General features: G+C 51.8%; 1 protein-coding gene across 2 annotated transcripts in view; it reads right to left on the bottom strand.

The window, feature by feature from the left end:
- Nfasc (neurofascin) overlaps positions 1-14,344 on the bottom strand; it is a 163,678-nt gene that overhangs the window by 8,586 nt on the left and 140,748 nt on the right. Inside the window, exons 26-29 of one of the 2 annotated variants that reach the window (XM_050147841.1) lie at positions 13,176-13,430; positions 9,480-9,596; positions 8,093-8,245; positions 1,680-1,811 (exon numbers count right to left, since the gene is read on the bottom strand). In XM_050147841.1, the coding sequence (XP_050003798.1) occupies positions 1,680-1,811; positions 8,093-8,245; positions 9,480-9,596; positions 13,176-13,430 (657 nt within the window). The remainder of the gene's footprint in view (positions 1-1,679; positions 1,812-8,092; positions 8,246-9,479; positions 9,597-13,175; positions 13,431-14,344) is intronic. The other variant, XM_050147840.1, reaches the window with a different exon arrangement.

The raw sequence follows: 14,344 nt of genomic DNA, 5'->3' as shown, positions 1-14,344 counted from the left end.
GCCATTTCTCCATCAAGTTGTTCCCATATATCAGAGATGTCATCCCTTTCTCTGCCAAAGGCAAATACTCCCTTGTCTGCCCCTTTCTCAGTTGGTTCTGCATTATACTTTTATATATTTCGTCACTGATGACAGAAGTTAGCTTTCTTCTTTCTGGTGGGGGATTGTGCTTCTCCAAAGCTCCAAGCAGAGTTGGAGGGGGGCTGCCCCTTTTGTCTGTGGGATGGAGCTGCTCTCCTATGAGCCTCTCTCGTTGACTCCCTCTCCCTATATGGCTCTCTGGGACCATGGCGTAACCAAGGCCTTTCCTGCTATGATGTGGTCGGTCCCTCTGAGCTAACTGAATGTTGAAGCCAGTTATCTTTCCCACTGTATTCTCAGTACCCAGCCCAGAACCTGGCATACAGCAGGTGCTTGCATGAGGGGTTTGTTGATGTTTGAACGGGATGATCAGCTCACGTGAGAGCCGAGAATAGGCCACAAAACCAGTAGTTGCAGGAAGAGCCCTGGCTCCTTGGTTGCCTGTCTTCTTACTGTATGAGGTGCTTATCCCATAGTTGGAGGGAAGGGGGCTGCCTTTAGAGAACTTTCTGGAAGAGCAAAGGCAGACTCTGCGTTTGTATGGTGGGTTCCTCAGGGGTCCAGGTGCCCCTGACTCAGTAGGACCTCCGTGTCTGGACCTCTATCCAGCTCTGACTTTCTCTCTTGCAGAAGAAAAAGTCTAGATATGGTGGAACAAAGTCAAAGAGTTCCCTGCTCACTGAGGAATGGCATCCCTACTCTCCCTCACCTAGCGGGGGCAGAGCTTCAGGACCCAAGGATCTGTGGGCACTGGGCAGGGAACGAGGGAGACTCCATCGTTCCTCCTCCTACTTGCTTCATCTAAGTTTGCCTGTCCGTGCCCCAAGAGAAAGGAGCATTGGGACTGTGTCTGGTGCTGGGGCTCTCAGGCAGAAGGAGGTTCAGCCTCGGCTTACACAGGATGGCTTACTCTCAGGCTGTCTGTCCTTCTGGTTATTGGCCTTTGTCGCCTGATCCACCCTGCCACAGCCCGATGGCTCTCTTGCTCATTTGAAAAACAAATCATTATTTTCTGAAACAGGAATGGAGGGGTCCTCCCCTTTGGCACTTAAGACCCTTGGGGTACAGAAGAGACGTGTTTCTGTGGGACTTGAAGGGCCAGGGTGCCATTAGCACAGCCTGTCTCCAGCCTCTCCCTGCTTGTCCCCAGAGCTGCTAAATCTGTCGTGACAGGCGCTGAGACAAGCCTCAGCAGGGTGTGGCCCACTATGTGGATTCTCTCGGGATTAGGCTGCTTCTCCCGAGCCCCCTGCTCTCCATCTCTAACATGGTCACCCCACTTCCTTATCTCTGCCCTGGCAGGGTGTCTTAATGATTCTCAAGCCAAAGAACGCCACTTTGCCAAGAAGATAAGAGGTAAACCAAGGGAAGGCAGGTCATCTCAGTAGGAGCCAGGGTTCCTTCCTTGCCTCTCTGGAGCTGCCTAGACTGCACCATCCATTCACCCGGCGCAAATATAATTAACTCACTTTTTTTTTTTTCTGGTAGCTTCTAAGAAGTAGGTCAAATTTGCCACAGGCCTGAAGTTCTAACACTAAAAGAGCAGAGGCCAGAGCCCTGGATCTGGTTGGAAGGGCCTTCCCACCTGCCCATCTCACCTGGGTACTTGCCGCCACGGCTCCTCTTGATGAAGCAGACGATGAGCAGGATCAGAACCAGAAGGGCGATGGCACACATGAGCCCAATGAACCAGCCCTGGGTGGCGATGTCTGCCTGGTTATTGGTGTAAGCTGGCGGGGAGGGTGGGAGGCAAACCATGAGCCATTGCTTGGGGAGCAGGTGAAGACGAAGGTGGGGGAGGCACACAGCAATTGGGCAGATTTGTCCTAGGGCCTGTTGCTACCGCCTAGCAGCTCTCTGGCTCGAGCTACTCCGCTCAAAGGGATGAAAGAAAAATGGTTAAGGAACCAAGGGCCAAAAGATCGGAAAAGAGGCAAAGAAAAGGGTGCAGGGAGCAGAGAAGCAGCAGGCTGAGCAGGCCCTGGAGGATGGAAACATTCACTATAGAGAAGGTGTGGTGTTGCTATGGACTGCACGCGCTGGGACGGCCTGGCGGGACTGCGTGGTGCAGCGTGGCAGCAGGGTCCTGGTGAACGGGCCTGCGCGGTACCTGTCAGGAGGCTGAGCGTTTTCACACTGCCTAATCCTGCTGGAGAACACCTTGCAGGCACAGCCTCTTTGTCCACCAGGCTTTGGCAGTGGCTCCTGGGCCAGATGGAAGTTCAGGTGGCCCAGCTGGACTGTGTGCTTTCTGACAGCAGGCAGATAATTCAGGCCCAGGTGCCCAGGTCACGCAGGCAGTGACTCTGAGTCACCTCACAGGGGATGCTCCTGGTGGGCTGTGACAAGCCAACTTGCCTTTTTTTCTGTGGAGATCATCTCACAGATCCCTTTGCGGTCTGAAGGGAATCCATGTGTGTCTACGAGCAGGAGCCCAAGAGTTTTCTGATGGTGTTTATGCTGTCCAGGGGCTGGGGATTTGGTTTTTGGGAGAGTCTGCTAAGTACCCACTACCCCTTCTTTCTGTGGACTACAGGACAAAGGGGGTAGTTCCTGAAACACAGCCATCATGGGACCTGAGCCTCAAGAAGGGAAGGCTCCAGGGACTGCCTTCCCAGGGCAATACCCAGAGAAGCCCAGAGGGGGCAGCCCGTGGAGTAAGTCATAGCATCAAGCCTCCTCCTAGGAGACACACGGATGGGATCTGTGACACCCTGTGTACATGTTACCCTTTGCCTATATAGGATGCAGAATCAGTTTCATCGTCTTCTCAGGGCCAAGCCAAACACACTATGACAGGAAGGCCCTCTCCATCAGCACTAAGGAGTGATGAGCAGGCCCTCGGTGGCACCCCAGTCCTAGCTGCCCTGCTGTAAAGATGCCTTGCCCACAGGACCCGTGACTGTTAGCACCTTGATCTGTGTATGCCGGGGGGGGGGGGAAGGCCCCTCCCTGTTTCCATCCCTGCTCCTGTCTGGTGTTCCCTACACAGCGACCCCAGGCCCCACAAAGTGTTAAATATTCCCTTGCTTCAACATCTCCAAAACTCCTCATTGCCGTGGGAGGACACCCTGCATTCCTCATCAGGAGGCTCTGACAGACAGCTGGCCCCATCACCTATAGCTCTGCATCCCTCTCCATACTCCAATCCCTCCTCCACTTGCATTCCTGCCCCAGGCCTTTGCACCAACTGTTCTTTCTACTGGAAAAGATCAGAGAGTCTCTCGCAATGACTTCACTGCTTAGCCCTTGTCCCTGCACTAGAGGAAGACATAGACTATCTCATCACAACGTCACGTCATCATTTTGCTGGACTTTGCTGCTCAAGGTCAAGGATTCCCCTCATCCCTCCCCCATTGCCCTCTAGACCGCCCACCCTTCCCTTGATCCTTCCTGGGACCTGGAGAGCCCGAACCTACACAGCCTCTGCAGCTGTCCCTTCCTTAGGTGTCAAAGGTCTTTTCTCCTCTCTCCCCCGCCAAGTTTACTTGGGATGCAACACCTTGGTCCTTCATTCCTGTAAGGTCCTCTGGACTCCCAGCATGTTCCATTTATTCATCTTTGCTCGTTTCTTTGTGTGTCTTAAAACACAAACCTGGAGGAACCTGTCGGACCTTCTGAGATGTCCCATGCCCTGTTCTGATCAGATGGTCCTATCATCTCTCATGGCTTCCAGGTCCTGCCCTGTTCTGATCAAGTAGATCCACCATCTCTCACGGCCTCCAAGTCCTGCCAAGTCGGCTCCTCACAGGAAGCTGGCTTCACGATGCTGTAACAGCCATGTCTCAGTTACTGTTTCGAGCGAGCTGACCTCTCCCACATCTTCCTCCCCACCCTGACTCTGACCTCAGGCAAGCCTTAACTTTGAGTTGGCAATCCTTTGTCCCCACAGCCAACTCCACAGCTGTGAGTTCAACACTCTTCCCTAACCTGTTGGCCTGAATTTCCATGCATGTTCTACATTTAAGGGCTGTTGCCAAGCCCTCCAAAGCAACTCTGATACTGATGTACTGCACCCATGCATGTCAGTACCCGGGGTGCAGCAAGGCTAGTAGGACCACTCCCACATGCCATTCAGACAATGCTTCTCTCATTTCCTGCCTGTCTGGCCTTCTTTGTGCCTTGTTCCCACACCACCTAAGACTGTAGACTGGCACCTGGCACCCTTCACATTCTCTCCTCCCTCCAGATCTTCAATGAGGGCCCCAGTCTCTGGACTAGACTCTCACTCTTCCTATTCCACACAAATGAACATTTAATTGTTTCATTTCCAATTGTGTTACTCCAGTCTTGAGAGCAGGGTGTCGGGACCCTCCCAGTATGCAGGATAATGAGATCACGTAATGAGTGAGCAGTGACTACTTACAGATTAACACAGTCACTTAATCCTAAGGTAAGCAAGATAAACTGAGACCCCACTGGGTTTTCCCCACACCAGCCAGTGGCCACGTGGCTCCTCCTTTCTACGTACCATGCCTAGGCAGTAGGTGAGGGGATTACTTCACTTGTGTTTGGACAGTGGCACCCATATTTTGCAGAGAGGTTGGTTTGCATCTCTGCAACGACCCGTTTGCACCCCCATCTTCCTTGTGTTTGTTCTGATACTCTGGCAGACATCTCCACGACATGCCCTTTCTCTTCAGAAAGAAGGTCATGAGGCCTGGGGAAAGTGGTTACAGGGGCAGTTTAGAAAGCAAAGGCAGAGTTCCCCTCCTGACAGTACCAGGCAAAGTTGAAATGTAGCTTCAGAGTTGATAGGAAAATGTAAAAATAAAAATAAAAATTCTTGCAAACCTCAGACACAAAACCAAGTGGGGCCAACTGACAACACCTTACTACGAAGTAAGTTGGTTCCTCAAGAATAGAAAGCAGTAGAACAATAGAACGATCTCAGCTTAGACTGAGAGCAGGTCATTTTAGTGGGGCTCCAGAGGTACTATACTTGACCACCAACGCCACACTCATTGATCTGCGGAACTGGCCTGGAGATGCCAACACTATCAACCTCCAGAGACAGCATTCATACTTCCCACCTCCAACCAGAAACGACAGCAGCTTCTCTTTTTTCCTAGTAAGTCCAAGTCCAAATGCCGCCTTCTAAGCCATACCTGAAGCAAGACTAGTCTTCCCTATGGCAGCCAGAGGGACTGCCTTGGAGCAAGCTTCCATCTAACTATTCTATATACCACACTTTGCAAAATTAGCCAGCCTTCCCAGGGTTGGGCTATGTTTTTGAGACTGGAACGGATTATATTAGAAACATAACTTTCTCAGTCTGCTTTTGTCTGTGCCTTACGTTGACTGAGCCTATAGTCACCTATACTGCCTTAACCCTGGGCGGTGCACCAAAACCACATTTGTGTCAGTCCTGCTGGAGACTCAGAGTCAAATCAAGTATTAGGCTTGGTACTAGGGGAAGTTGGCAACTTGGAGAAAATGCATTTGTCCATAGTTGTTAACCTCTCTTCAAATGGTTGCTAACAAACTCATTTTATTCAAACATAATACGAATGAGTCATTCCATGGGCCTTGGTGCCAATTCCAATTTGGACAGATGTTAATTTTACTTCTCCCTGGAAAACTTCATGAAACCTCCAACCTGCTTTTAAGAGATGGGAGGTTCACTAGCTAACCAGACAGTTCCACTGGACTCCCATGTGTGGCTAGAGGAATCTGGCTTGGCCATACACAACAGGCTCATCATTGAAAATCACTCTATAAATGGATGAGCCACTACTATAACAGCGATGACTTTTCCTCACACACAGTGAGGTTGTCCTTCCTCAAGTCCCATGTCACCTTTCCCCATACACCCTGTCCATCCTACAGTGTCTCTGGTCTCCATTAGGTCCGCGTTGTCTGCTGCCTGATTCCAATGCTTATGCCAGCTCCAACGTCCCAGTGGGGAAGCATGGATGGGCCTGTTAGCATCTAGGGTCATGTATTTGTATCTGGCTTCAGATGCTTTAACAAGGGGTGATTGAGTTCCCAGTGTGATCTTTCTGCTGAGGGTTAGAAATCCTGCCAGCATCCCCAGAAGTCCTTTCTCCTTCCTTCCTGAACCACGGCAGCATGTCATCTCCAGACTAAAGTGACGGCCTGTGGTGGTGGGGGCCCAGCAACGTTCAGAAAGCTCTGCTTTGATGAAACACAGAGAGGGTTTGTGTGGACTTGCCTCTGGAGTCCACCTACAGGAAACTGTTTTGACACAGGTTTGCAGGCACACGCAGACTTTAGAGACTTAAAACATTTTCTTTTCTGTGTGTGGTTTGCACACAGTTTTAGCTGGCCTAGGAGGAAGCAAGAAGCCTGAAATCAGAGACAGGGGACTGAGTGTGGATGCTCCAGCTTGCCTGAGAAGGGGTCTGGGAGGACTTGTGAATGCTACCCGCTTCTGTGGATCTTAAGGCAGGGAAGCAGACAGGGCCTCTCCAGATTCAGCGCAGGGAAAGAAACACAGGTATTGATGACAATATTCAGAACCAAGTATCAGCGGCCATTATTCAACCCCCAGCCTCTAATACTGCATGCTTAATACTTGAAAAAGATTGGGCCAAACCCAAAGGGAGGGTCTGGTCCTTTTCTCCCTGGCTCTCTCTGGTCCTTATCCACAGCACCAGAGAGGCAGAGCTCTCAAGACAGGTGGTGCTGGCCTCGCCAGCCTTTCTAGGATGGAGTTCTACCCTCAGGTATCATCTCTGCTTCTTACCCATGAGCTAGACTCAAGTCTATAAAGAAACAAAATCCAACACATCCAAGAGTTTGGGATCTCCAACCAGGTCAGAGTCCAGCTACCTGTTCTACTTCGTCAGCTGCCTAGACGCATGGCTTCCCATGTAACAAAACGGCCTGGTTGGTCACTCAGATGCCCTGCCCGAGTGCACCTGGCTCATCTTAAGCAAGGAGCTGCACACTCAGATTCTGTGGGCTGGACTGGTAGAGGCACAGCAGGGAAGACACACCAGGAGGGGCCAGGCCAGCAGAGGCAGAGCGAGCGGGATGCAGATGGACAGTGGCTCCCTACAGACAAGTTCCCAGCATTGGCCTCATGTGGCTGGCCGAGGGAACGGTCATGAATATTCAAGCCAGCATTCAGAAATTCACATAAATCATTGTGGGGCTCCCCCATCCTGTGCGTCTAATAACCCGCATCTGACTAGGCCATCCCTAGAGGCGAAGGCTGATCCTTTTCTCTCTTAATCCCTTTCCCTACCTCCGCTTAGCCCCAGGGCTTCAACTTGGCTGTGTCTCTGATAGGAAAGATACACACAAACCCACACCCGCAGACAAACAAGAGCCTCTGTGCTCTGCAGATTCCCAGCTACCCCCACCAGAAAAGAAATGTCTAAGCCCGGCCCCTTCTAGGTCCCTAGGGCTCCAGGTCACCTAGCCATTTGCTCTAAAGATGATGCTTCTCTCTCCAGGCTGAAGCTCCTACAGAGCCAGACTGTCATCCTGTCCTAACATGATTAAAAATCAGAAACAACAGCCCAAACCCACTTACTTTTAGGCAGGACAAACTTGGAGGGACATTAAATAAAAACAAAACACACTGATGTCGGCAAGGCAACAACACACACATTGGTCCCAGGTTTGGATACTGGGGAGACTTATGAACCCAGACCCCGGGCTGCCCTCTTTCCCTCATTCTGTCTGGAGAGAGCAAGCTCCCAAACAGTGGTGCAGACCCTCCGGCATTCCCCGGGGCCCACACACACAGTGCATGCACTGAGTTCTTTGTTAGACATAGTGAGGAACCAGGCATCCCCTGTCCTCATTATTCCGTCCTTTGTTTCCCACTTAGCCCCCCCCTGGCCCAGAGTCTGCCTTGCTTTCCACCGAGGCATGCACACCGGACTCTTCTGACTTCCTGCAGGCCAGAGGCACGCCATGCAAGGCAAGGAATGGGGTGGAGATGAGACCTGTTCCCAAGAAGAGACAAGCAGGAAGCTGGGGATGAGGATGAGATGCCCATGCTTGCGGGGGATGGCAAGGCCAGATCCCCTCTCACCTGTACTGGTCATAAAGGTGATGACGGTACTGCTGATGCCCTCGTTGTCCCGGGAATACACCCGCAACGTGTACGTCATCCCGGGATAGAGGTCTGTCAGCTGTATAGGCTGGGCCTGGGCCTTAACAGGGACAGTTTTTTTCGTATGGTTGCCTGGGGAACAGAAACCTAGGTCAGCTTACAGCCAGGCACCAGGAGCTGGAGAGAGTGTTTAGGTCCCTGTTCACCTGTCAAAAGCAGAGAGGTGGGGTAAGGGGGCTAAGGCTCCCAGAGTTTTCAGTCCACCACACAGAACAGGCAGCTCCCTGGCGTCCCAGCATGCAACTCTCTTATGTGAAGTCTCCCCCTGAAGTCTTCCTTCCTCACCAGTCTTAGCACTAGGCATATCAAGACTGGCTGCTTTGGCCTTGACGTATGTCAGCTGCTTTGGAAGTGGCTCGCTTTCTGTGTGAGGGCTTCCTGGAGAGCCAGCATGCTGGCGAACGCATCACATGGTTAGTGTCTCGCACGGAGGCGAGACGGGATCCTTGGCTTTCACCTCATTCTCTTGGTTTCACCTCTAACTCTTTGCCACATCGCAAAGTCACACATCAGACAACATAGCTATATTGCTGGGTTGTGGGAGGGAAGGATGGTGGCAGGAAGTGGAAACCATCCAGACCTAAGTAGGGACTGCAGACCCTGAGGATCTGAAGCCCTCCTCCGATCACAGAACCCAGCATCGGGGTCTTGTTTCCTGAGAGTTCTTGGGGAGAGGGACTACTTCAGCTGTGTTCTCTGGTTGGAAGCTTATTGGCTTCACTGCTTCTAGCACAGGTTAGAAAGGTGTGGGCTTCACCCTGCAGAACCAGGTGCCCTTGCCACCTTCTGCATTCCATTCAGTGTTTGTGTGTTTGTTTGTCTGAATCCCAAGCTCTGAGAGAGTGCCCAGCTCATCTTGAACCACTGGCTGTCTGGTCTGTGTCTGCTGCTTCCCACTACTCTGTGAACAGAGAGCCGCTGCAGCTCAGGTCTGTGCCCGGGACCATGTAGCGAAGGCATCAGAACACCCAGAGTCTCAGGCAGGAGAGTAACTCAGAAACAAGAACCAGCTCACTTTCGGATACTCAGAATCCTCATTCTGGACAAGAGTGGATGCAGGTCACAGTCCACAGGCCCTCTACAACACATGCATTCGCTAATGGCTTTGGAAGTCCCTTCCTGTGCAAGTCTGCTCCTTCCACCTCTGCTCTCTCTGGCGAGATCGATTTCACGAGACCACAATGAAGCCAGACTAAAAGGCTTCTACGCCTGGGGGACTTCAACAGGATCTCCTTAATGGGCATCTACCACTTCCCGCCACTGCTGCACCATTGCCGCCACCCCCACCCCACATAGCAATGCTTACTGTCGATGTACTCAACCACAAAGTCAGTTCCAGGCCTGAAATTGTGCTTCCAGGTGATGTTGGCCCATTTACTGTTGGGGAGCACCGTGACGTTCCAAATGGACTGTTCATCGGGGGCTGGCGGACGGGTTAGAAGAGGAGTTAGTGGTGAGGAGAGAGGCACGCAGCCCAGGCGACTCAGAGAGGCACGTTTGTTCACATGCGTGCATACTCTCACACCCAGAGTCTGCTGGGAAAGGGAGGAGTCAGGAACAGCTGTGCTACACCGGGCCCAACAGAGCTACAGGCTGTGGTCTTGACTGCCAGGCCAAAGGTACCCAGTGATGCCCAGGAGCAGCAGCCAGGGAACCTGTCTGCAGGTGACGGGGGATCAGGAAGTTGTCTCTCACTCCTCACAGGAAGGGGTTAGGAACAAGGGCGGGTTTTCAGTCCTACCACCTGAAACTCTAATCTGGGTTTATTCCCTCGTTGGATCCCTTGTCAGAGTTTGAACCCGTGCAAGGAAAGAGGCAAAGAAATTGCCCCATGGTCAGGATGCTGGTGGGGGGTGATGGTGGTGGAGGGGGGAGGCTTTCCTCATTCAACTGGAAGGAGGGGAGCTGCAGGCATATGGCTCAGTACAGGATGCTTCCTGGGCATGCGGGTTCCATTCCCAGCACCACCAGAAGAAAATCATGTAAGAATGGGTTAGTATGAGTGACTAAACACAGGGAAACCCTCCTGGCTTTCTGATCCTAGAGAATACTCATCGGGTAACTTTGATCTGAGGCCCTCGGGTTAATGAGAGCCTGGATGACCTGTATTGTGCCCTAGACCCTCAGGGTCCCTGGTACAGTCAGAGCCGATGTCCCTGACACAGGCTAGATGGGACCAAAAGAGGATGAGCTTTCCTTGGCATCCAGCCCTTTAGTGTCCTCTATATGAGGAGAATCCTGCTTGTTGAGAGCCGTCGTTGAGGCTTGATTGCCTCATAACAGAGAGGACGTTAATTATCAGGCCCCCCAGGGGGCTGGGAGCCACTTTATCAAAGCCAAGGTGCTGTCTGCAACCGTAGCCCACATGCAGGAGAATGGCAGTAGCCTTCAGATGCCAGAGTCCCAGAAGCCTGATTACCACATTTCCCAGCAAAGATGGAGCAGCAAAGGAATTGCAAGGATGCTTGTAGTTCGAGGGCTTTACAAACGTGGCTCCTGCAAATTTAATTAGAATGCAAGGGGGGCACTGTCACCAACTGGGTTGTCAGGCCTAAATGAATAGAGTATATTGGCGATGCATTTATTCATTATCTAGCTGACATGTGATTGAGTCTGCAGGGCTGAGGAAGTGATAAAAGATTTCCCGATTTTCACTTCAAAGAAGTGTTTTTTTTTTTTTTTTTCCTACTGCAACCCTGTCAGGTGTTGTTTGCCCCAGGTGAACACAATGTGCGGCAAGTGAGGGGCTGAGAAAAAGGCTCTACTAGTGGCAAGAAGGCCTGCTGCCTGGGAGGGAGGGAGCCAGGCTTCTTTTCTGCTGCGTGTTCCGTTTTGATCACACTGGCTGCTTTAGTAATTCACTCGTCCTGCAAGTTCAAGGATCTTGTAATAGTCACAAAGTTGATTGGTCCTGATTTGGGGGATCTTTCTTGCTCCTTACCTCTGGACCCTGTACCTCGAGACTTTGCACCTAAACAGCCTGACCCCTAGGGTAATACTGAGCCAAACCGAGGGAATGAGGAGCAGGTGATGCTAGGGAGAGACAGAAGTGAGTAAAATGCTTGGCGTGCCAGCCTGTCAGACTGAGTGTGGATCTCCACGCTCAAATAAAAGCTGAGCACAGGAGCACACGTGTCTGTTACCGCAGACCAAGAGATGGGATGTGGATACTCGCAGGCTAGCGTGTGCAGCAAGCAGCAAAGGGCCAGAGACCCTGCCTCAAATCCAGATAGTTGGAAAGCCAGCGCCTACTCTCAAGGTTGTTCTCTCGTCTTCATGTATGGTCCTGCATTCACACATACTAACATACATGCAGTAACACGCAGGCATGCACACTCATGCATGCATACGTGCAGGCAAGCACACACACACATCATACACACACAGAGAAAAGAAAAGCCCAAGCAATAGGAGACCGAGATGATTTTGGGGTGGGAACCATACAGAAGGGTCCGGATGATGACTGCTAAAGAACTGGGGTGCTCAGAGGAGGGGACCGTGAAGGTGAGCACTCAGCACTTTTGAAACCAAAAGGAGGCTATGATTAACATGCACTGTTCCACGGATTCCTAGCACACCAAAACTAGGGAGTAGCACCCAAATCTAAAAACAACACAAAGGACGACACCCTGAAAAGGTGTTATGAAACACTGCATGTTAAGATTTAAGACAAGATGAAGATGAATTTCATCTAAAAGATTCCTGGGGAGCTGAGAAACCTCACAGCTGTCCCCAAGCTCTCAGGGCTGTGGCCAGGCCCTCTGCAACTTCAGACGGGGTCTAAACCTGAGCTGTGAGTCATAGGGCCAGTCCTGCCTGGTTTAAGAGTGATGTTTCTAGGTCAGGAATTGCCAGGGAGCAAGACTCATTGTTTCTGAATTCTTGGCTCACTTCTGTGAATTCAAAGCACTTTAAGGATTCAAAGGCCTGAAAAAGATGCTTCACTATGCCCTAGAGGGCAGCAGCCCCTAAGGCACTGACAGCATCTGATTGTGCAGAAGGCATCTCCTGAGTTGACTTCCCCCCGAATTTCATGTTTATGTTCTAGCATTGTGCCTGTAAAACACATCAGCATTTCCGAGTGCTGAGGAACACATTGGCTGTGAATCACTGCCTCTGCCTGAGGTTCCCTTAACACCACATCGTTGAGCTAGAGCGAATACTAACAGGGACATCATCTACATCCAGAGGCTGAGAAGTGAGTGTTGGGAGGCAGTGAGGCTGGGGGAATGGGAGCATCCCAGGCATTTCCTGGCAGTCTTTTTCCAGCTGCCCTCTGGGCCCAGGAAGGTCGAGACCCTCTGCTCTACGATAATAGGAGACTGATGCTTGATATTCAGAAATGACTGAATTCTCCAAGGCTCTTCTATTCTCAAAGTCCAGGGACCCTAAAGGCCATCCCAGAACTCCTGCAGTTCTTCCTCCAGGTATACATTTTAGCGGTGTATGGAAAAGAAATGGAGCATTGTTGGGCACTAAGACAAGACCTGGGAACACCGTTTCCTGCATGCTCTAACTTTCGAAAAGAAATATCTGCAAGAATTCCTTGAGGACAGAGGTGCAAGGAAGGGGCAGGGGCTCCAGGGCGAAGCAGCATGGCGTGACAGCCACTCCCTCCTCCTCTTCTAGTCTCTGGCCCTAGAGGTGGACAAACACGGTGCAGCCAGAAGCTCTCTGGGCCAGGCGCACAACCACTAGATCCTTCCCTTCTCACCACATCTGTTCCTGAGTACCCATCCCTAAACTGACGATTTGGCATACGATTGAGGTTCTCTCTGTCGAAGAACGGCAGGATCTGACTAACATAAGAAGTGCTGAGTGGTGGGCGACCGCCCCTGTGTGCTCAGGGTGGGGACTCTGGGCCCCGTGTACAAAGTAAAGCATAGGTGGGACTAGTCAACATCACCCCAGAGCCCACCGCTCAGCTGGAGAAGTCTGGGGTTGTCTGGAGAAACTAGGAGGTGGGCTCAGAGGGGCCAGGAGCATGGACGATGCACCATACCGGTTTCGTGAATCTTAGTCCCAATGGTGGTAGTGAGAGGACTCTCCGTGGTAGTGGTGGTGGTGGTGGTGGTGGTAGTGGTGTTTGCGACAGTGGTTGTAGTAGTTGTGGCGACAGTGGTGGCGATGGTGGTAGGTACGGCAGTTGGGATGATGGGGACTGTAGTGGCTTCACTGGTGGCAGCAAGGGCAGTAGCATCAGTACTGCTCACTAGGCCTGTGGCACCCACAGTAGTCGGGGGCAACGTGGGAGGAGCTAAGAGGGAAATGGGAAATAACCGAGTCTGGTTGGTCTGGTAGCCCCCAGCTAGCACATCCGGCCCCCACGTGCAAGGCAGGCAGCCCAGTGGGAAGATGGGTTCAGAAGTCAGAAGCCTCCCCAAGCATCCGCACTGGTCCAGGAGGACCCCAGCAACTGATATACAGCCATGGAGGGGAAGAGAATGAAGCCGGTGTGGGCTTCATTTTCTTCTCATGGTCTGTGTAGTTTGAAGCACCCAGCATGCATCCAACCAGGGACCAGGATAGTGGCCGAAGAACACACTCACTGAATCACTTGAATCCCAAGGATGGCACAGAGTATGGGCCCCCACACCACCCAGAAATACTATGTGGGTCCAGTCCTGGAGCCTCAACTCAGAGGAGATGTGGGCAGGTGACTGGGATCTGCCCAGCAGCATGCCTCTTCTAACCCTTCACTCCAAAGTCCCTCTTTTATCATCATTGTGGTTTCTGTCCGCCTCTCTCATCTCCCCCTTCTTTGTCTATTGGCAGCTGCCCCCACCCCTGCACCGAAACTTCTAGTGCTGCCTTTCTGTCTAGGATGCTTAGGGTCCATGCACCCCAAGTCCTTCCTGTTCACATTAGAACCTAGAGACAACCTTAGTCTCCCAGCCACACAAAGACACACAAATCATAGCAACAAAGGACTTGAGTGCCAGGCTCCCTCTCTGTGGAAGTCTTCATCTGGGTCACAGCCAGGCTCCTATGTGGCCTGACTTGCTCATTCTCCACCTCCATCGAAAGTTGACTTTTCATATTAGTTGGCCCTGGGGCCTAGTCCACAGATGCAGGCACTTTTCCATACTGTTCCTCTTCTACAGAACTGTCAGGGAAACTAGCGAGGGGACTGCTCTCCATATGTTCAGGGTCAGGACTTGTTCAGTCTCA

This window comes from Alexandromys fortis, unplaced genomic scaffold (genome assembly GCF_014885135.2).
Source record: "Alexandromys fortis isolate MF-2015 unplaced genomic scaffold, M_Fortis_MF-2015_v1.1 scaffold_58, whole genome shotgun sequence".
NCBI classification, from domain to species: Eukaryota; Metazoa; Chordata; class Mammalia; order Rodentia; family Cricetidae; genus Alexandromys; species Alexandromys fortis.
This window is presented reverse-complemented; position numbering and strand designations above follow the sequence as displayed.